Genomic DNA, 22,953 nt, shown 5'->3' on the forward strand with positions numbered 1-22,953 from the left:
AATTGGCTGTGGTGTTGAACTGAGCTAGGCTATACTGCTGCTGCCCCAGCACAGGCCTAGATTTATGGGGCTGGAAAATCTGCTTTGTTTCCTCCTACCCTTTTGGAGCTGTCAAGCACTCTTGGGTCAGTGGTTTAGCCTGTGAGGCCATTGGACCACACTGCCTTACCAGGCTGTTTAGAGTAGTTGGTGTATGGAATCATGTTGAACACCCCTTCCTCCATCATACCTCTATGTTTTCTGTGGCACGGTGGCTTGCTGCGTGTTGTAAGGTGACAGATGAAGACAGAGGTACTAAAGAGAAAGAAGGTGGCCAAAAAGGCAACACAGCCAAGAAGCATTGTCCACCCAAGGTAGCCTTGCTGCAGGAGAAAGGAAGGAGGGTCCCTCACTAGGCCTGGCCGTTCTGACCCCAGGACTGGTGGCTCTAGGAGATGTTGGGAAAAGGGTGGGGAATGGAAGCCTGGGCCCTAGCTGCCTCTGGGCTGTGGGGAGGGCTGCTCGTGTAGCTGTGTGTTCAGATCGTGGAGCCAACTTTGTCTTTGTGACTTAGCTTTTTCATCCTCCACCTCAGTCTAGCAGAGCTGCCTTGAACTCCTGCAGAGCTATTTTGACCACTGCAGAATATGTTCTCTTCACAGTGTTCCTGAGTAACACTTTCTTCATATCATGTGTCTGGGGTCTGACAGGCCCACCTAGGGGACACACCCAGAGAGTTCATGCTGGGTCGCTGACTGCATGTTGAGTGAAGGATTGGCTCTGTGAGGATATGGTGGTACCCTGACTGGTCCTAATCAGTTATGTTACACTTTGCCCTTTGCATGAGTTTCTCTGTCAACTTTGACAGTAAATGCTGTGGCATTTAGCCTTAGCTTAGGCACTTGTGAGACTTTCACTATTTGAGGACTCCTGCTCTATGATCCTGCTGCGTGGTCTTTTGGGACAGGACAAGTCCTTCAGTAACATCCATGAGTGTCCTGTCTGGTCAAGCAGAGGTTTTGGGATTGGAGACTTAGCATCTGCCCACAGAAACGAACTAGAGAGCTTCTACCACATTTGTTTGTTTCACAAATGGTTTTTCAGATGGGGTCTCATGTGCTCAGGCTGGCCTTGAGTTCCCCATCCTCCTGCCTCCACCTCCCATATGCTGAGATGACAGGTATGTGAGAAAAAGTGGCTTTAGAATGTTTGAATTATTCATGCTGTGCTTTGTAGAGACCTATCTAGCTCGCCCTACCTGGTTTTAACAGCAGAGGTTTCCCATGACTAGGTTTTTTTCAGCAAGCTGACAGTGATATCCCCCTGGTTGTTTTAATGACTCATTGTCCAAACTTCTAGATCTCTTCCCTTCCTTCTTTTCTCTCTGCCTCCCTCCTTCCCTCCCTCTCCTTTCCTGTTTGTTTGAGAAAAGGTCTCAGTGTGTACTAGGCTGTCGTGGAACTCCAGATCCTCTTGCCTTAGTCTCCTGTGTTCTGGGATCATATGTATGTATGAGCCAGCATATCTGGCTCCAGATCTATTTTTATAAATAACCTAAAGATACATTGTAAGAGTAAAGTAGGAGAATTCATGGAAGTAGTGGAACATTTTGGGCCTGGTTGGGTCAGGTCCTTGTAAGATGGAAGACAGCAAAGAGAGGGTACTTCAAGAGAGCCTGGTAGGGCTCTTTTTGAAACAGGTGGGCAGTTAATGGGTAGCAGAACAATTCTTGAGTGTCCCAGGTTGGGGAGGGGCTACAGTGATGTCATGCTTGGGTACCAGATGGAAGTAAAGAGCCTTGCCCTTAACCTAGAATTATTTGTGGAGAAGGCGGAAGGCCAAAATGACGCCTAGCCAGAGCTAATTTCCTGGGTTTTCTATAGACTTCAGAGAGGGAAATACCTGACCAGACAGCATTGATTAAAGAAATGAGAGCTGCAGAGCCCTTCCTGAAGCACAGTCCTGGTGGGTTGGTTCTGAGAGCAGGAGAGTCTGTATGTCCATTGCCCAAGAAGTAAGGTCTGCCTTTCCATCTACTTTGTGTGTGATCTCAACTTTGGCAGAGTGCTGTGTCAACACACAAAACACAGAACTTAGTGAGTGAGTTGCTTAGTGGATAAGAGCACCTGTAGAATGAAGTTTCTCGGTCCCTCCTGTTTTTATGAAACAACCATTCAAAGGGTTAATATTAATTACAAACTGTTTGGTCTATGGCTCAGGCTTATTGCTAGCTAGCTATTACATCTTAAATTAGCCCATTTCTGTTCATCTATGTATCGCCACATGTCTTGTGGCTTTACCTGTGTTCTATTACATCTTGCTGTCCTGGCGGCTCACAGCACAATGTCTCCCCAACTCTGTCTTTCTTCTCCCTATATCTCTTGGATTTTCTGCCTGCCTATATCCTGTGTTGCCATAGGCCAAAACAGCTTCTTTATTAACTAGTAGTAGCAACACATATTCACAGCATACAGAAAGACCGTTCCACAGCAAGCACTTGTTGCCAAGCCTGTTTACCTGAGTTCCATCCCACATGCTAGAAGCAAGAAACAGCTCTACAAGTTGTCCTCTAATCTCTACATGTACCTGTGGCACACATACCTTCTTATCCCTATATACACACAGGAATAAATAGATAGGAAACAAAATAACCCACAGCCCTCACCTCAAAGGGAAAAGGAGATTTTATTCTAAGCTGAGTGTGAGTCACGTTGGCCTAAGAATAAGGATTGGGGTTGTTCCGAGTAAAATGTCCCAATAAGGAGGCGGTGTCATGAACTTTGTGTAGTTGCAGAACAAAAGGGAACATGAGGTAGGCAGCACAACAAAGCTTGGAATCTTCTGCTGTAGGTTGTAGATTGGTGTTGTGTCTGATGATGCTCTTAGCTTTTGGTTGGTGGAAGCCAGCAGTCGGCTAAGAATACATTCCAGAGGTTTTGCCTGGTAGTCAAAGGGATCTTAGGTCAAACAATAAGGTAGGCAATGAATGGCAATTAAGGTGAAGAACGAAAACCCAAGATAGTTTGACTCTGGGTCTGCAGCACTCCAACTCTCCACAATGGTATGTTCTGTTCAGAAAGCCGGACTTAGTTTCCTTAACAGAAGAGGCTCAGTTCCCAAACACAGCTTTGCATTCTTTCAGGGTGTTCTGCTAAACTGAAAAAACACAGCCTGTAGGTAATAGGAATGTTGAGATCCATGTTCTGGACTGGACCCTGGAGATGGGACAGACTTGCAGAAGATCTGAGGACAGACCAGGGTAGGTGCTCTTCCACCCTGTGGGCCCTCTGGAGTGCTGGGCACCTAGGTGCTTTAGTGGTACACATTCCCTTCTTCCTGGAGATCCCCACATCAGTTGTAGAGGTCCATCAGGAGAGTTCCCTGGGAACACTGTTGTGGCCAGCCTTGCCCCATCTCTGAGGCCCAGCTTCTGGTGGATATTGATCTGCTGAAAACTAGTGAAATGGCACCAGATTTGGCCTGACAGAGGACAGCAGTCTTCTCAGGTCCTTGAGCACCTTCTGCTCCTCCAGGCCACCTGCAGCTATGCTGGGAGTTAATTAGAATTAATGGTTTCACTTACAGTTGTGAGACATCCTGAGGCTGCATGAGAAGACTGGGCCCTTGACCTCATGGAGTCTTGTAAAAAGGCTTTCCAGGGTGGGTTCTTTTTGTTGTTGTTTTGTTTTTTGAGACAGGGTTTCTCGTTGTAGCCCTGGCTGTCCTGGAACAGGATTAAAGGTGTGAACCACCACCACCTGGCCCAGGATGGGATCTTGATTGTAGTTGGATACCAGGGTACATGTGGCAAGGACATATACCAAAGTGACCGTAGTGTCCCAGTAGCCAGTAAGCTTGTGTCTGACCTCACATTTTATGCCCTTATTACAATGATTTTCTGTAATTTAGTTTTAACATTAGGGGTTTTGCTTTAGATGAGAAAGCATGTAAAAAGAGCAGGCCAGCTTGCAGCATGCTTTTTATCATGGAGCTTTTACAAACACAGCAGGAATGTACAAGGGTCCCTCGTGTACCTGTGCCCAGCCTGTTCTTCCATGGCCTGTCCTGCTGTGGGTCTACTCTGATTCTTTCTTTAGAAGAGACACTTGGCAGGCTGCTACCTGATCTACATGCATGTCTATGTACAGCTCTAGAATATGATGCCTCTTGAAAACCATGTCATTAACACCTTACACGTGAACTTGATCCTCATGCTGCCAGATGTCCAGTTATCACACCAGCCTCTCTGAGGTCCTGAGCTGTGTACAGCCTTGTCTGAATTTGGCTTCAGGCATGATATTAGTGTCTTTTTTTTTTTATTAAAAAAAAACTTTGTGTGTATGTTCTTGAGTGTATGTACATGCACTACATGCATGCAGGAGCCTGCAGAGGTCAAAAGAGGATTGGGTCCCTTGGAACTGGAGTAATAGACAGCTATGAGCTACATGTTAGTGCCAAGAACTGAAACATGGTCCTCTGCAACAGCAGCAGTAAGTGCTGTTAACCACGGAGCCATCTCTCCAGTCCTGTTAGTGTCTTTTTTGATGTTTTGGTTTGGTTTGGTTTTTGACACAGGCTCTCTGTAGTCCTGGCTGTCCTAGAATTTGCTCTGTAAACCAAGCTGGCTCCAGCTCACAGAGATCTGCCTGTCTTTACCTCCCAAATGTCTGGCCTCCATTTGTGTCTCTCCCTCCCTCTCCCCCTCCCTCTTCCTCTCCCTCCCTCTCTCTCCCTTCCCCGCTTTTCTCTTTCTGAGACGGGTTCTCTATATCCCTGGCCATCCTGGAACTCACTATGTAGACCAGGCTGGCCTCAAACGCAGAGATCCACCTGCTTCTGCCTGAGTACTGGGATTAAAGATGTGCTCCAGCACTGCCTGGCAGCCATTTGTGTCTTTTTTTGTTGTTGTTGTTTTTGTTTTTATTTTTGTTTTTCCAAGACAGTTTCTCTGGGTAGTCTCGACTGTCCTGGAACTTACTTTGTAGACCAGGCTGGCCATGGACTCATAGAGGCACCTGCCTCTGACTCTGGAGTATGCTACCAGCGCTCAGCTCATTTGTGTCTTTTTAAAGGTAACTTTTCCCCCTCAGGTACTAGGGGTTGATCTCAGGCTTTATAAATGTTAGACAATTGTTCTACCAACCGAACCACACCTGTATCCTCTCAAGATAGCTTTTCACTTACTTGTTTGTGGTTTTATTTTGAGACAAGTCTTAGGTAGTCCAGGCTGGCCTCTGACTTGCTTTCTAGTCAGTGTAACCTTGATTTCCTAATCCTCCTGCTTGTACCTTGGGACTGCTGGGGTCATATATATGCTACTACACCAGGCTTCAAGGTGGCTTTTGAAGTGGATGATTTATATGTAATAAAATGCATGTATTTGAGTATAAGGTTGAGATGAGAATATGGCCTTATGTAGTTCAGCATGTGTGTTAACTTATGCCTTCCTTTATGCATGACACGTACTACCATAGAACCGCTGCTCAGTGGGGATAATGTCTGTCCTCTACCACTCTGTCTCTTCCTTTCCTTTGTGACTTGTTTCCTGGAGAAACTGTCTCTGGCCTGGAAGGTTCCAGAGTCTGAGTGTTGCTATTTGGGCTCCCACAGTGTCTAGCACAATCCTTTTCTGAGCACTTCCTTAAGTTGGTAGATCAAGCCAGATCCTGGGCTGCATTTTGGCATGATTTACTCAGCAGGAAGGCTTTCATTGGCCATGTGGTTTTTTTCCCCCCAAGAATGAACAGAATGTTATTTCTTTGGTCACATTTGATCTTAGCCAAAGGGCTAAGAAACAATTTTACTCTTTTTGTTTGTTTTGAGACAGGGTCTCATGCTTCCTGGGCTGGCCTCACCATGAGAGCTGAGGATGACCTTGAACTCTTGACCCTTCATCTCTGGAATGCTGAGATTACAGGGTTAGGGTTTACATGATACTGGGGATCAAGCCCAGGGCTTCTTGCACGTTAGATACACACTTTATCAGTCAGGCCACATCCTCAGCCCTTCTTTCCTTGTTTTCAAAATAATTCATTGACTACTGGTGACCGGTCACCTCTTTGTTAGTGTCGTTAGGAACGTGAGCCATCATTGTGTTTGATAGGTCTGTTATTTGCAGTCCATTGATATCCAGGTTGTCTCATCTTTGCTGTTGAAGCTTTTGGGTTGGCCTCTTGGCTTTGTCCATTTTGTGCTCTTGTAGCGATACTGCAGAGTAGGCAGTTTATACTGAGCAGAAACACACTGGCTCTCAGTTTGAGATGTTGGAAAATGCAATAAATGGTACCAGTGTCTGGTGAGGTTGTTCCTGCTGCATCACTCCTATAGAAGGTAGGCTGTATAAGGGCAAAAGGAGGAGGGACAGTCACTCAAGGGCAAGTGTGTCTGTATAGGTGGGAGCTGACCTGTCACTGGGAGCCTATACCCTCCAGAATGACATTGATAATTTATTTGTCCACAAGGGCAGGCCTGCCAGGTGGTGGTGGCACACACCTTTAATCCCAGCACTTAGAAGGCAGCGGCAGGCGGATCTCTAAGTTCAAAGCCAGCATGGTCTGCAGAGCGAGTTCCAAGACAGCCAGGCCTACACAGAGAAACCCTCTCGAAAAAAACCAAAAAAAAAAAAAAAAGTGAAATTAAAGGAGTGCATGCCTGGCTACAGGTTGAATTTTTGCTTCACTGTTTTAAAATACTGTTCCTGGGCTGGTGTGGTGGCATACTTAGTCTCAACCTTCCAGAGGCAGAGGCTAGTGGATCTCTGTAAATTTGAGGCCATCCAGGGATTCATAGAGAGACGCTGTCTCAAACAAAACAAAACAGTTCTTCCTGATAGGAGAAGTTATTGTATAGGAGTTCTAAAATGCTAAGCTAAGATAATTTTGAGAAAATTGAAGCTTCTTTTGGTTACATGCCAGAACTAAGTTACAGCGTTGTCTTGATTCTCGGCTAGAGATGTCACTCCTAGTGCAGTGACCCGTGAGTGTGTGAGGTCCTGGGTCCCATTCCCAGCTCCACAAGGAAAGAACAGCTGCCTTGAGGTAGATGAAAGGCAAATATTGTGGCCGTCTGGTACTTGTTATCCAGCTCCTTATGACTCACAGCAGAGCCTCACCTTCATGTGATTGCCTGTTGAAACTACTCGAACTACCCACGTCTTCCTAAATTAACCTGAACAACCGTAAATAATTTTATATATATATATATATTTTTTTTTTGAGACAGAGTTTCTCTGTGTAGTTCTTGCTGTCCTGGAACTTGCTTTGTAGACCAGGCAGACAGACATTGAACTCACAGAGATCTGCCTGGGATTAAGGCATGTGCCACTACTGCTCGGCCTTAAAATATAACTCTTAAAAAAACTTCTTTTTTATACTACTGAAACCTAGGCCTTCCTTACACATGCTGGGCAAGCGCTCTACTACTGCGCTACATTTTCCAGCCCTCATTTCTCACACTTCTTTTTTTTTTTTTTGAGACAGAGTTTCTCTGTGTAGCTTTGGAGCCTTTCCTGGATCTTACTCTGTAGCCCAGGCTGGCCTGAACTCAGAGATCTGCCTGCCTCTGCCTCCCAAGTGCTAGGATTAAAGGTGTGCCTCCCCGCCCCCCTGCTTCATTCTATTTTTAAATGTGTGTGTTCGTGCATGCGTATTTTCATGTATGGGGGTACACGTGTACATGTATGTGTGTGCATGAATGTGGAGTCTAGAGACTGATTTCTGGAATCTTCTTCAGTTGCTCTTCCACTTAAGGGTCTCGTAATCAAACTCAGAACTTGCTAGTCAGTTTGCTCCAGGTCCCCACCTTCGAAGCTGCAGTTACAGGCAGATTGCCTTGCGGGATTTACAAGTGTGGCGCTGTGCCTCTGGACTCCAGTCTGCTTGCTTGTGTGTTAACTGCTGAGCAGTCTCTCTGGACCTAGGCCTTGACCTATTTATTTATTCATTTGTGTTTTGCTTGTTTGTTTACTTATTTATTTATTGTGTGGTGGGGGATAGGGATGTGCAAGGTCAGAAGACAGCCTGCAGGAGTTAGTTTTTTCCACCTTATCAGTACTGAGCCATCTGATTGGCCATCAGCCTTGAACTTTTAGTTTCCTCTAGGATTACAAGTATGCTACAAGGCCAACTTTCTTTTTCCGTCTTTATATTAGGTATTCATCCTTTCATTCCTGATGCTTGAAGAGTATATTTGTTTTTTTTTTTTTTTTTTTTTTTAAGATTTATTTATTATGTACACAGTGTTCTGTCTGCACGTATCTCTGCAGGCCAGAAGAGGGCACCAGATCTCATTACTGATGGTTGTGAACCACCATGTGGTTGCTGGGAATTGAACTCAGGACCTTTGGAAGAGCAAGCAGCGCTCTTAACCTCTGAGCCATCTCTCCAGCCCCTTGAAGAGTATATTTGTTATAATTCATTTTTTTTCTTTCCTTAGACATGAGGTCACTTTCTCTCTCTCTCTCTCTCTCTCTCTCTCTCTCTCTCTCTCTCTCTCTCTCTCTTTCTCTCCCTCTCCCTCCCTCCCTCTCTCCCTCTTTTTGAGATAGGGTCTCATGGTATGGCCCTGGCTGACCTGGAACTCCCTTTGTAAACTAGGTGGGCCTTGAACTCACAGAAATCTACTGCCTATTCCTGGGGAGTGCTGGGATTAAAGGCTTGTGCCAATGCACCCTGCCCTTATGGAGATCAATTGGATCGAACTGACCTAGAATTCAAAGATCCTCCTGTCTCTGCCTCAAGGGCTGGGATTAAAGGTGTGTGTACCATCATGCCCAGTTCGAGGCCAGCCAGAGAGCTACATAGTGAGACCCTGTCTCAAACAAACAAAACCCAAAAAGTCAAAATAAAAATATGGGTATTTAAAAGCTGTTTCCAGAGCATAAGCTTTAGCTGAGTTCATTCCAAAATATTTCTTCCTCAGATTTCCAGTATTCACACAACTTCTACGTAAATATAGCTCAGATATGATCCAGTAGGAAGACCAAACCCCAGAACAGTGATAGCCTGGTCACTAAAGGATGAACGGGGAGGAAGAATTCTTTGATGCCGTCACAGGTGAGCAACTGCAAGAGACATAACCCAGACACTGCGTCTTGTGTGGGAATCTGTGGGGTCTGGGTGTAGGATTTGGCCTGGCTCAGCACAGCAAGGCCAGGGGTATATTAGATGAGACCTTAGCTTTTTAGAAAGACAGTGATGTCTTCTCTCATAAGAGGAACCCTGACTGGATCTTAAGAGACAACATGAAGGATAGTATGGGCTGGACTCTTTGAAAGAACCTCCCTGAATATAGTTATTTTATTTTACTTGTATGTCTGTTTTGCCTGTATGTATGCATGTGAGTCACATACATGTGAGCAAAAAAAGACATGCAAGTAAAATAAAATAACTATAGGGATAGTCAGTGGGACATAGACTTCCTTACACATGCATTAAGATGTGCTTGGTGCCCGTGGATATCAGAAGAGGATATCAAATCTCCTGGAACTTTAGTTGTGGATGGTTGTGAGCCACCATGTTGGTGGAGGGGGAGGAGCTAGGCATGGTCTGGCTATATATGCCTGTAACCCCAAGCTCTGATCTTAGCTCTGATCTCTTGGCTTTCTTCTTTGCATTGGTTCTGTGTTTCTTATTTAATAAGACGGTTGGTTACATCTACAGTGTAGTCTTGAAGTAGGTTTCTATATCTCCCAAGTCTAATAAACATGACCATTGTGCTTATTTCTTGCAGGCTTTGATTCTGATAACTCTACAGGGGACTTTTCAGAGGCAAATAAAATCAGTGGGATGATTGATTTGGACACCAGCAAAAGTACTAGGAGTGGGAAAAGTGGGGAGAGACCACCACAAGAGAATGGAATTCAAAAACACAGGTAGGCTGTCTTACATGCATTGTTTCAGAATTTTCCAAAGTATATCTATGATCATTCCCATATGTACTATAAGGTATCCCCTTAGGTCTCATAAATTGAGCTGGTACACCCCCAGTTCCAAGGTAACTCTTCCAGGCAGTCTAGCCACCAAAGTCTCATGAGACTTGCTGCCTGTCTGCTGGGGGCATGGAGACCAGTGGAGGGCAGTGTTTGATCCATGAATCCTCCCCCATGAAGTAATAGTTCTGTCCCAGAATGGCTTAGGGCCTGTGCATAACATGATCCACAGACCTCACCCACAGACCCACCTGTCCCTCCACAGACACCAGGTTAATTCTATTGTCCCTTCTGTGTCTTTTTTTTTTTTCCCTTCTGTGTCTTACTGAGAAATGTTGCCCACTGAACCTGTAGGGACGGAAAGGGTTTGATTAGTTGCTGCAACAAAACTACATTCCATTTTTTTCCCTACCATGTTCATTTGTGTATCTAGACAATGATAACATGGTCATCATGGAAAGTTCTCAGTCTCTGTTAGGAAAAGCAGGAACCCACAAGGGTAATCCTTGGGACATAGTCTTCCTTACACATATATTAAAAGATATTTGGGGCCTCAGTGGACCCTCCAGCCTCACTGCTGACCTTACACATGGGCCCATTTACCTCAGGGCAGGTTCCCTCAATGCCCAGGGTGCTCACCCTTCTCTTGTCCTACGCTCATGTGCTTAGTGGGTGCAGGAGCACATCACATGGGTTGTGAAGGCCTGTCTGAGGCAGATTATGTTCACTCTATACCTCACCATCTCTCTCCTATGTGGTGATATATTGTGTACCCTAATAAACTTGCCTGAGAATCAGAGGACAAAGCCAGCCACTAGATTAGACATAGAGGTCAGGCAGTGGTGGCACATACCCTTAATTCTATCCCTCAGGAGGCAGAGATCTGTCTGGATCTCTGTGAGTTCAAGACCACACTGGAAACAGAGCTAGGCAGTGGTGGCACACACTTTTAATCCCAGTACTGGGAAGCACACACGCCTTTAATCCCAAGAAGTGACATGGCTGGGCGGAGAAAGGTATATAAGGCATGAGAAAACAGGAACTCACTCTCTTTAGGCTGAAGATTTTGTAGAGGTGAGAGTGGCTGGCTGTTCTGCCTCTCTGATCTTTCAGCTTTCACCCTGATATCTGGCTCTGGGTTTTTTATTAAAAGACCATCTAAAATTCAAACAGCACTTCTAAGTGTACATCACCTTGTGATCAAGCACATCACTGAGCTTGAGACCACTGCTTCATTCTCTGTCACCCTGATCTGATGCTTTGGCCTCTAAATGTACCTGGATCTTCAGATTCTCTCATGTCCACGATGCATCAAGTATGCCACCTTCCCCTCATTCTTCCTTCTAAGAACAGTGGTACTTATCACAGTCAGAGCTGTTGGTGCCACCTCTGTTCTTTGCCTAAAGCTAATGTAGCCGGGATTCATTCCTAGCCTCACACTCCAGTCCCAAGTGGCTCTGAATAGCGCCCTGTTTGCTCACAGAAGTACTCCATCTTGGGCATTGATCTACATGGTCACTGTGTTGAAATGAGGACTGACATCTCCCCTGTCCCTTGTACTCAGCCCTGTCCTCATTCACTCCTGGCTCTGCCTCCCCTGGTGCCTCTTGCTTTGAGTTCTACATCTAGAGGTGTGCTTACCCAAATTCTTCCCCATACTGCTGTCTCAGCCTGGAGCCTTGCCGTCCTCCTTCATGTCTTTTCCTGTTGTTCCTTCCCATCTTGCAAGGGTTGTGTGTTAGTTACTTTCCTATTGCTGTTATAAACACCACAACCAAATCAGGACTAAAAGGGGTTGTTTGGCTAATAGCTTACAGTCTATCATCAGGGAAGCCAAGGCAGGAACTGAAGCAGAGACCATGGAGGAATGCTGCTTACTGTGTTGCTCCCATGGCATGCTCAGTTTGCTTTCTTATGCAACCCAGGACCATCTGCCGAGGAGTGGCACTGCCCTCAGTAGGCTTGGCCCTCCCACGTCAGTCATTAATCAAGGAAATGCCCTATATAGACTTGCTTATAGGCAATCTGATAGAGGTATTTTCTCAATGGAGGTTCCTCTTCCCAGATAATCCTAGCTTCTGTCAAGCTGACAAAAACTAACCAGCACAGGTTGTATCCTTGGGGTCTTACCCTGATCCTCTACAGAGCTATAATTTCCACTTCTTGTGGCCCTCACAGTTTGCCATGTGCACAGCATTCCAGCTGTTTTTGGCAGCCCTGGTGCATAGTGCTCAGTAAACATTAAGATTTCTTTTCCTTTCCTGTTTTGTCTCAGGGTTTCCTTTCTCCCTCTTGTCTTGATTCAGTTACCCACATGAGCCCTTTCCAGGCAGATCCCAGCTGTCACCATCCCAGGATCAAAATGCCCAGTTAGTGTTCTCTGGCTCAACTTCAGTGGAGTGTCATTGAGAATTCCACAGTAAAAACTAGAGTGGCCTCTAAGGGCTCAGAGCAGTCATGTTTATTTTCTGAGGGCTTGCTCTGTGATGCCTTCTCTGCACTCCTGTGATGGGCCTTCCCACAAGGCAGTCAGATCTCTACTGAGGCTTCTTCCTACTCTATGGAGACAGTGCTCAGTATAGCCCACAGTTTCTGGAGGGAGCTATAGTCTGTCCCCAGGTAGCCAGAGCAGGAGTTGAGGCTAAAGTTACCGCTGGGCCCTTATGGGTGGAGGGTAGCTTGAGAAGGAATGCACCTTGGGAAGATAGGTCTGTGTCAGAGGGTGGATAGCTAATTTTGGAGGGGATTTTCTTGACTCATTTCACTCTTTAGTCTCAGCTCTGCCCACATCCTGGGGTTGGGCCGAAGCTCCTAAAGCAGGCAGTAGGGATGCAAGCAGAAGGACTCCATTCTCATTGTCAGCCTTGTCTCCAGCTCACAGGTGGAAAAACAGTGGCCTGGCCACTGCAGGGTCGGCTGAAGACCCCAAGGTTGCCAAAACCAATAACCATTACCAGAACTTAAAAACAGTGCTCCAGACACCCTGTAGAGTTTCAGCTGTGACTGAAACTCTTCCAGTCATGTCATTGTTCAGAGACACTGATATTTAGGTTTCAAGCAAAGATGATGGTCTTGAGCAGTTCCTGTAAGAAATACCCACCCCCATACATACTCCATTGGTTAATAAATGCCTGTTGCTCTCAAATTACTCACAGGACAGCCCTTCCTGCCCCCATGTTCACCAGAAGCGATTTCAGCGTGTGGAGTATCCTGAAAAAATGCATTGGTTTGGTGAGTGAAGATAACTCATTTGAAGCATGGAGCTTAGGTATTAATTCCCATGAGATTTGCACTATTGGTATCTAAGAGAATGTACGCTGTATATTTATAGTCATGAAATTAAGATAACAAGGCAGGAAAGGAACAAATGCATAAGGGAAGGGAAACAACATAACTTAAGAACAGCAGATGGTAGGAGACATTCCATAAGGCCTTTTTCCTGGTGCTCTGAAATGTGCTCTGAAAATTTGCTTATGGCCTGAACACCTTCTGCATGTGAGCAGGTGGGGCCCTAGCTACACACTAGACTCCAGATAGCTTCTGTCAAGTCCTGAGGCTTTGTGTCAGGAAGTGTCTAGTAGCCATTAACTTTCCATATGGTCATCTTTGACTATTAGAAGCTAGTGTGCGCACATGGCACTTGGCAACAGACACTCAAGTCAAAGGGTCCAGAGGTACACATCACCAAGTCTCAGATGTGTCTACCTGCGTTCTTCTAATGCCATTTTGTTGTTGTTGTTGTTGTGATTATTTCTATACTTTCTTCCCAAAGAAAACTTCACTTCCTCCCAACCTTTTATTTTAAATAACTTCAGACTGAAGTTGTAATGGGGTTGACATTAGAAGCTGGAAGAACGCATAATTAGAGATTCTCTTTTGGGCAGGAGCACACAGAAGTTAGGAGCTCTTGTCTGTCCTCATTCAGAATTGTATAGTGTCCATACATCTTACTGGGGATGTTGACCTTACCTTAATTTCTTGATTGTATATCCCTATTGCAAAGTTTTCCTGTTTTTTTTTTTTTTTCATCAGTGATTGTGCATGGGTCTGGGAGAATCATGTAGGCTCATCTGTTTCATTTTTGATTTTTACAGATTCCTTTTATAATTTTCTTTCAAAATACGGATCCAAAGTCAAATTCATTAAATATGTGTTAGTCTGTTTTATGTTGCCTGTACTATAATACCATAGATTGGGTGAACTGTAAAGGAAAGATTGGCTTGCCAGGCATGGTGGCACATGTCTTTAATCCCAGCACTTGGGAGGCAGAGGCAGGTGGATCTCTGTGAGTTCAAGGCCAGCCTGGTCTACAGAGTGAGTTCCAGGACACCTAGAGCTGTTGTTACACAGAGAAACCATGTTTTAAAAAAAAGGAAAGAGGCTTATTCTTAGCTCCTGGAGGTACAAGGCCAAGGGCATGCATCTGGTGATGCCTTCAGTGCTGACAGAATCATGTGGTAGCATAGGACGTCATATGGGGGAGACAGGGAAGTGACGTGTACAGTTGTATGTCTGTTGGTCTCTCTTCCTGTTTTTTGTTTGTTTGCTTGCTTATAAGTACTAGGGATTAAATCCAAAGCCTCAGATGCATTCTACCACTGTGCTATTTCCCTAACCCTTGCCCTGTTCTTTTATTATTAATTATATTTATTTATGTGCACACATGTGCATGTAGAGGTCAGAGGACAGCTTGCAGGAATCAATTCTCTCTTATAGTGTACATGCTGAATCATCTCACCAGCTCCCTTGCTCTGTTCTTACTTAGCTACCATAGTCAACCATGGAGGCTCCACCCAATGACTTTACCTAATCTTTTTTTTTGTTTGTTTTGTTTTTTGTTTTTCGAGACAGGGTTTCTCTGTGTAGCTTTGCGCCTCTCCTGGAACTCACTTGGTAGCCCAGACTGGCCTCGAACTCACAAAGATCCGCCTGGCTCTGCCTCCCGAGTGCTGGGATTAAAGGCGTGCGCCACCACCGCCCGGCGACTTTACCTAATCTTAATGGCTTCCCAGAGGACTGGCATTCAACACTGTAGATGGATTAAATGTCATTCTCTTAATTCTTCAGAGTTAATTGCTGAAACCTTGGGATACTAAGACCACATCCAGAGCATGGCAGTGTGCCCAGGAAGCTCAGCTTCCTGTCTTTGTCCCTCTCCACAAATAGCTGTCACCCACCTCAAAGTATCTCACCCCATGCCCACACCCTGAATTATGTCTAAGTCTTCTCCCCATGCCTTCAGAGAGGCAATAGGCCTCTAGGAATAAAGATTCCTAGTCTCACTCAGCCGCGAATCTCAAGTGATCTTGTAACTACTTCATGCTCCTTTCTTGGTTGTCTTTCAGTTCAGTGGGATGGTGCCCTGTTTTGGACATTAGACCATTTTTAGCTTTTGGTTGACCAAAGCAGGTTACAGGGGCTAGCCCTGCATGTATGCTTGCTGAGGCTCAGAGATGGATGCCCAGACATTGGATTGCTAGATCAAAGGAGAAATGTATTAGCATTTTGCTAGCTGTAGCCAAGTCTGCTTTGTATGCTGTATTACTGTACCCAGCAGCAGGGGTGGAGCCTGGCCTATGGAACCCAAAGCTGAGGGTTTAGAACAGAGAAGCAGTGTGCATGCAAGTGCTTGTGAGCCCAGTTAGCCTTCCTCTTGCTGGGGACCTTCTGTGTTTCTTCCTGCCCACTGCTGACCTCTCTGACCTCTTGCACTGTGGGCTGTGGGCTCAACTTTACTTTACAGGTGTGTAATGCACAGAAAGCATATGAAGCCTTGTCTTTTCTTGCCTTTCTGCTTTTCTGGCTGCTGTCTCAGAGTTTCTTCCCTTAGCTCTCTTGTACTTGTTCTTGATATGGTGGATGTAGTCATAAGCTTCTTTCCTTCCTGCTGATCTTATGCAACTTCCTTGTGGTTTTGGTCACCTCTATATGTCAGAAGTCACCTGACTTGTAACTCCTGTCTCAGCATTCTGTCCAGCACCCTCATATTCCAAGATATCCATTCGTCTCTCAGTTTGGCATGTAGCCTCTGTGAGGAGCCTGACTGACTCTGGTTCACAGTCTATGAGTTCAGGCTGTCAGTGGGATCTGCCTAGATCAGCATTGTAAACAGAATGCCGTCTCCCAGAACCTGGCTAGGAAGGCTGTCTTGTTGGTAATTTGCTGAGCATACCACCTCCCCCAGGGCACTCTGTCAATCTCTCTGCCTTGGCATTAGTGACATTGAGAGCAAAGGGGTCATTCTAGCTTCCAATACAGAAAGTCTGAAAATCAACCTAAGATCCAAAGCTTGTCCTTGTTCCTGGAGCATCTGAGCCTTCTCTGTTATAAAAAAGCTCCACTTCCCTCCTGGAAGCTCTTCTATTTTTTCTATTAATGCCTTTCTAGAAGCCGAGCTCAGGAATAGCTCCTGCAGACCTTTGTCCTCTGTGCATGAACTCTGGGGGCAGGAGCTGCAGCCTCATTTCTGCTCCATGGTGCTTGAGAAGATTCCCGAGTCACCTTTGCAGACTCTGAAATGCCTTCCAGGCAAAGCCACATTGTAGAAAGACTTGCCTGTCAGCCAAAGTGCTTCTGTTTCATACTGGAAGGCCATGGACAATGAGGGGAAGTTTTTTTTTTGGTCTGGTTTTTATGTTTTGAGACAGTGTTTCTCTGTGTAGCCCTTGCTGCCCTGAAACTTGTTCTGTAGACCAGACTGTCCTTGAACTCACAGAGATCTGTCTGTCTCTTCGTCTGGAGTGCTGGGATCAAAGGTGTGTGCCACCATTACCCAGCAAGGGCAAGTTCTAATAGTGGGGCTGGTACCACTCATTTGGAGTGGGTGAGGGGAGATAAGGTGGCTCTCTGGGAGCTCCTGTCATCACTGCATGTGATGCAGGTGGAGTGGCCCCCAGGCCTGGGAGATGGAGAACTGCCCTGGTTGCCCCTCAGGAAGACATTCCATGTTGGGTAAGGTGGAAGCCAGTGCTCACAACAGATAGGTTGCCCACACAGAGGGTTTCTAAAATCTTGTTTGTATGGGAGTTTGAGGGTCTGATCCTCGGAGCATTCAGAGTAGAGTAGGATACTTGCATTTGATGCATGCCCAGAAGCCTCAGAAACCCAACCAGGTGTCTTTTTGGCTCCTTCTAGGAGCTATCCAAGATCACAATGCCAATTGCCTTCAATGAGCCACTGAGCTTCCTGCAACGGATCACGGAGTACATGGAGCACGTGTACCTCATTCACAAAGCCTCGAATCAGCCCCAGACCCTGGAGAGGATGCAGGTGGGCACTGCATATGCCTGTGAGGACAGTCCTGATGCCACAACTGTTTGACTGACTGACCCCATGGTTGTAGGGACCCGGGTATCCTGCTGGTGAGCTATCTGGAAGAATTGTATTCTCTCTAGGATTCTGGCCAGAACTCCTAGCAGTGAGCCTCACAGAGTTGGCTTCCCTCTGGTATCTCAGTGCCACTGCCTTATGTGTGCATATATGCTTACATGATGGGTATTTACGTGTGTGTGTGTGTGCGCGCGCGCGTTCATATTCCTGTATGGAAAGGAGTGCCAGCGTGTGTGAGACAGACACATGGACCTTGCTCCAGCATCTGCAGGGTGTGCAGGAGAAAACATGTTCTCTTTTTGTGACTTTGAGGAAGTAGTGCCTAACAGTGGTGTTTCCCCAGAAGTTCTATAATCTTAAATAAAAAAATAAACAAACAAATAAATAAATAAATATGAAAAACCATTGTGAGTGGAAACGCGAGAAGTCAGCAGAGTGGAGTGACGCTGACTAAATGCCTGTGACTGACACCCTGTGAGGAGCTTACTCATTTGCTGGTTTGACTGAAGCTTTCTGATCCATCTTTGAATTGTTTGCAGTCTGTAGCTGCCTTTGCGGTCTCAGCTGTGGCTTCCCAGTGGGAGAGAACTGGCAAACCCTTCAACCCGCTCTTGGGGGAGACATATGAGTTGATCAGGTAAGGGGAGTTCATCATGAATGTCTTGAAGGACTCTTGGTTGACAGAAGAGCTCACTTCTCTCTTTAGCATTGATTCCTCAGATTAGGAGGGATTAGGAGGTACTGAAGTATTTGGAATGCTGTGGGTAAGAAGGTGTTCACACACGTGGAATGGGATGTTAATGATGGACTAGAACCCTGGTACCATAAGATGGGTTGGCATAGATCTTAGTGCAGAGGGCTCAAGGATGGAGGTCATGTTATGTAGACTACTAGTGGTGTATGTATACTACATGGTCTAGACATGAGGAGTCACTAGTTCTCAACAAAAAGTGGAGCCAGAACTAATAATAGGTCTGTACTGTTTGCTGCAGCACTTTGATGAGAGAGAACCCAAGGAGAGGGAACTGCTCAAGTCCCTATTTAGTCCATGCCTGTGTTGCAGGGTCTCAGGAATGGTTGGACAGGCCCCAAGAGTTAGCTTCTTGAAGAATTAGTCTGTGAATGTTTGCTGAAATCCCTTTGTGTAGTTTCTTCTGGGTAGTATTATGCCTCTTGGGACCTTTAGAATGTGAGGCTTCCAGGGTATTGGGGTCAGGGCAGATGGAGGTAAATGCTCCTGCACAAGAGCAGTGTATAACCCCTCCATCCTCATCCTTGGACTTAGTAGATCTCTGAGCCTAGGCCCTGAATCCTAGTTCATTTGGATGATGGGGAGCCTCTAGAGGGCTGGACTGGGAGATTGTTGCTACCTGCTTTGTCAACTCTGGGCCTCCTGCAATTATGCAGAAAACTGTCTTGGAGATGCTGCTGTGGTGACAACACTCCGACCACATGTCACATACCCCTGGTGCGTTTTCACTTCAGCCTTGCTTGAGCCTTCAGGGACTAGTCACTGAGTGTGTACAGTTCCTAGTGGGCCCATTCGTGCTCTTCAGGATCATTCTTAGTCTACTGCATTTGTGGCCAATATAGTATTGTGCTTTTGCCTCAGGAATGTGGAGAACAACAGAGTAGTTTACTAGATAGATCTTCTCTGATGGGGGAAGAAAGTTGCTGGAAGGATTTAGATGGGGTATTTTCACTGGCTAGCAGAATGGTTATTTGACACAGGCCACGGGGCTGCAGGCAGGAGGGCCAGCACCTGCCACCTGCTCTGATATCTTTTCTGCAGAGAAGAGTTCTGCCACTGCCCTGGAAGTCAGAGTCAGCTGGTAATTTGGGGGATTCACTAAATGGAGCCTATGGGTGTTTTAGCCATGGTAATACAATGTTCTATGTAGAACGTGGCAGTGCCAGAAGTAGAAAACAGTCAGATGTAACCTGCCAAAGACAAATGGTGTCAGCATCCTCATAGGTTTTCTTGTGTGTGAGATGTTAATTGATGACTGTTGCATTGTATCATGATCATTTTCCTTAGCTGGACATGTGGTTCATGCCTTAATCCTATTACTTGGGAGGCAGAGGCAGACAGATCTCTGAGTTTGAGGCCAGCCTAGTCTACAAAGTGAGTTCCATGACAGCCAAGGATGTCTCAAAAACAAACAGTAAAGCTATAATCATTTTCCTTGATATAGTTTCATTTCTTTTTTTTTTTTTTTTTTTTTTCTTTTTTGGTTTTTTCAAGACAGGGTTTCTTTGTGTATCCCTGGCCATCCTGAAACTCACTATGTAGACTAGGCTGGCCTCAAACTCAGAGATCCATCTGCCTTTGCCTCTCAAGTGCTAGGATTAAAGGTATGTGCCACCACCCCCTGGCATATTATAGTTTTCTAAATGGTAGTTTCTTGTTGATTCTAAGACCTATTTTTCTGGTTGCAGTGTTTCTATGTCATAGTTTAATTTGTACCATTTTTTCTTTGTCTTAAAAGTAGTGATATATTGATCAGTCAATGAATTCAGGGGACAGTTTCTCTGAAACTTTTGGTTGTTTTTGGGCTTTCTACTGGTGTGTTATGTGATGATAAGCATTTTCTGTGGTGGGTGGTTGTGGGATCCTGGCACTGGCCTGTCTCAGATGAGCCTGCCTTTAGTGTGCAAATGGTTTCACTGTCTGTCCCTGGGCCTGTTACCCTGATGGTCTTTTCTGCAGCTCTGGAATCTGTCCATCTGGGGAGTAATTGTCATTTTTGTTCATGCAGGCTCTTTGGGGACCTGCTAAGATATTGCACTGTAGTTTGGAAAAGTAAAAAACATACTAGCTCCAGCCCCTGTTCTTCTCACACTCTGCTAGTAAGGAGCTATCTAGAGCACCACCGTGATATGATATTGGCTTGTAGTGGCCAAGCTCCTTGCTCTCCAACTTCCATTTTTTTCTGAAAAAGTTGGACTGGTCAGGAGAGAGTCTGATGTGATGAGGAACAGAAAATTGAGGCCCGTAAAAAAATTCTAAAAAAAGGAAGGAGGCTCTGGAAAGATGGCTTGATGGTTAAAAGCACTGGCTACTCTTACAGAGGACCAGGTTCAACTCCCAGCACCCACATGGCAACTAAAAACTGTCTCTAACTCCAAGATCTGACACCCTCACACAGACATACATGCAGACAAAATACCAATGCAAGTAAAATAAAAATTAAAAAAAAAAGAAAAGAAAAGAAAAAGAAAAAACTGAGGCCCAGATGAGAGGGAAACTAGCCCCAAGCATCATTTTTTTAAAAACATTTTTAAAAATTATTATTTTAAGGCTGAGCAGTGCTGGCGCACACCTTTAGTCCCAGCACTCAGGAGGCAGAGGCAGGCGGATCTCTGTGAGTTCGAGGCCAGCCTGGTCTACTGAGAAACCCTGTCTTGAAAAACAAAACAAACAAAAATATTATCTTACGTGTATAAATGTTTGGGCTGCCTGAAGTGCACTGTATGTGAGCCTGGTACTTGAAGAGGCCAAAAGATGGCATCAGATTCCCTGAAACTGGAGTTAGGGGTGGTGGTGATCTGCCATGTGGGTTCTGGGAATTGAACCTGGGTCTTTTGGAAGAACAGCCAGTGCTCTTAGCCACTAAGCTTATCTCTCCAGCCCCCGCAAGTGTCACTCTTAAGGATGTGGCTTTGTCTGAATTGGTGAAGTGGTTTTTTCCTTTTCTAGACACTCCTGAGAGGAGCTGCCACTGCTGACCACCTGTGAGCCCATTTATAAGAGTTCCAGGACAGCCAGGGCTAGTTACACAGAGAAACCCTGTCTCAAAAATGAGAAAGATACATAATAAATAAATAAATCTTAAAAAATAAAGAAGGAAAGGGAGGGAGGGAGGGAGGGAGGGAGGGAGGGAGGGCTGACTCAGTGGTTAAGAGCACTGACTGCTCTTCCAAAAGTCCTGAGTTCAATTCCCAGCAACCACATGGTGGCTCACATCCATCTGTAACGAGATCTGGTGCCCTCTTCTGGTCTGCAGGTGTATATGCAGACAGAACACTGTATACATAATAAATAAATAAATCTTAAAAAAAATAGAGAGGGAGGGAGGGAGGGAGAAAGAGAAGGCAAGAAATTCTGGGTAATTAAAAAAAAAAAACTTTTTGAGCTAGGCATGGTGGCTCATACCTACATTCTAGCACTCAGGAGGTTTAGGCAAGAGGATTATAAGTTCCAGGCCAGCTTGGGCTACATAGCATGAACCTATCTGTATGGATGAGAGACAAGGAATAGCCTGAACTGCTGAATGGATGTAAGACAGGAAGCTTAACCTGACTTGGATTTAGTTTCACAGGCTGCCAGGAAAACCCCCTCACACTCAGTTTGGCATGTGTTCCTCTCCAGGCTTGCTTGTTGGTATCTCCACACTGAGCTTCCCTGACACTAAGTGGCCCTGCTCCACAGTACTGTGCAGACCTGGCTGTGTACAGCATCCTTCATCCTTCAAATCCCTCTTGAACAGCTAAAAATATACTTGCTTTTCTTAGACAAGTATTCATTTTGTAGATTACATACCTTGGCAGGCAACCTTTTAAAATCTAATTTTTCAGCTTTCCTTCCTCTGTAATGATTGGGAATTCTGATTCCAGCTACGTTAGTAATTATGTGGTTTAGCTTTTATAATTCTTAATGACTACAACTGTAGGTGTATTCATAGTTCCGGAACAATTAAAAACTGACATTTTTATTGAATAAGGGAGTCTGCTAAAATCCTATTTCCTGGCCAGGAATATTTTGGGATCTAAGACATTCCATCATAGAAGTTTTGGGAGCCTGTACAAAGGCTGGACAGGAGCACCCCTTCATAGGCTTTAGATTCACTTGGGTTGACTGGCATTAGGAATCCTTGGGAGATGGAAATGAGACTTTGGGATTGTTGTTGGCCTGACTGATGGCTCAGGTATCTGTCAGTGGGATAAGCAGCAGGCCAGATGGAGGCTCCCTCCCAGTAGTGTATGTGGCGGGGGGCAGATGTGCTCTAGGGTAGTGGTATGTGGCCAGATGTGCCACCTGAGAGGTTTTTGCTGGATATTTCTGCTGCCTATCACAGCTGGAAGCTCCTGGGCCCAGGGCCTATATCAGCTGCTAGGGGAGGGCAGAGCATGCCAACTGGCTGATGAAGCTGGCGGGTGAGTTGGCGGCCCTTTGTTATTGCTGTCATTAATGTGGCTTTTTCTCTTCCCCTTCCATTCTCATTTTTGGACCTAGGGAAGACTTAGGATTCAGATTTATATCTGAACAGGTCAGTCACCACCCTCCTATTAGTGCATTTTATTCAGAAGGTCTCAACCAAGACTTCATGTTCCACGGTTCCATTTATCCAAAGCTGAAGTTTTGGGGCAAGAGTGTCGAGGCAGAGCCCCGGGGGACCATCACACTGGAGCTTCTCAAGTGAGTGACAAGAGCAAGCAAGAGTGAGTGCCCTGTTTTGACTGGGAGGAAGTTATCCCCTCCATGTCTCATAAGGCTTCTTTCTGGGGTGATCCCTACCTTTTGTGGACTGACAGACAGCCTTTCTGCCAGCAGCGTTTTTTCTGCTAGGCTTCCTGGTGAGATGAGTTCCTCTGTCTGCCAATGTGGATGAGTCTCAGATTCCTCTCACACACTGATTGGAGCTATTCACTTTAGCCATCAATTATTGCTGCGTGACAGCCCCAAACCCAACTGCCTGTCACTGCCTAGCTTAGCT

At 45.6% G+C, this 22,953-nt stretch overlaps 1 protein-coding gene across 10 annotated transcripts in view; it reads left to right on the plus strand.

Moving 5' to 3' along the window:
* Nucleotides 1-22,953, plus strand: part of Osbpl2 (oxysterol binding protein like 2) — a 51,814-nt gene that overhangs the window by 11,730 nt on the left and 17,131 nt on the right. For 6 of the 10 annotated variants that reach the window (XM_052725423.1, XM_052725422.1, XM_052725421.1 and 3 more), the window contains 6 exons: nucleotides 8,899-9,032; nucleotides 9,709-9,850; nucleotides 13,063-13,138; nucleotides 17,042-17,176; nucleotides 17,776-17,873; nucleotides 22,473-22,655. In XM_052725423.1, the coding sequence (XP_052581383.1) occupies nucleotides 8,996-9,032; nucleotides 9,709-9,850; nucleotides 13,063-13,138; nucleotides 17,042-17,176; nucleotides 17,776-17,873; nucleotides 22,473-22,655 (671 nt within the window). In that variant the 5' untranslated portion in view covers nucleotides 8,899-8,995. Of the gene's footprint in view, nucleotides 1-3,121; nucleotides 3,239-8,242; nucleotides 8,376-8,898; nucleotides 9,033-9,708; nucleotides 9,851-13,062; nucleotides 13,139-17,041; nucleotides 17,177-17,775; nucleotides 17,874-22,472; nucleotides 22,656-22,953 lie in introns of those variants that run through there. The other 4 variants (XM_052725426.1, XM_052725424.1, XM_052725430.1 and 1 more) reach the window with 4 other exon arrangements.

This window comes from Peromyscus californicus, unplaced genomic scaffold, assembly GCF_007827085.1.
Source record: "Peromyscus californicus insignis strain IS unplaced genomic scaffold, ASM782708v3 Scaffold_7__1_contigs__length_154581171, whole genome shotgun sequence".
Lineage (NCBI taxonomy): Eukaryota > Metazoa > Chordata > Mammalia > Rodentia > Cricetidae > Peromyscus > Peromyscus californicus.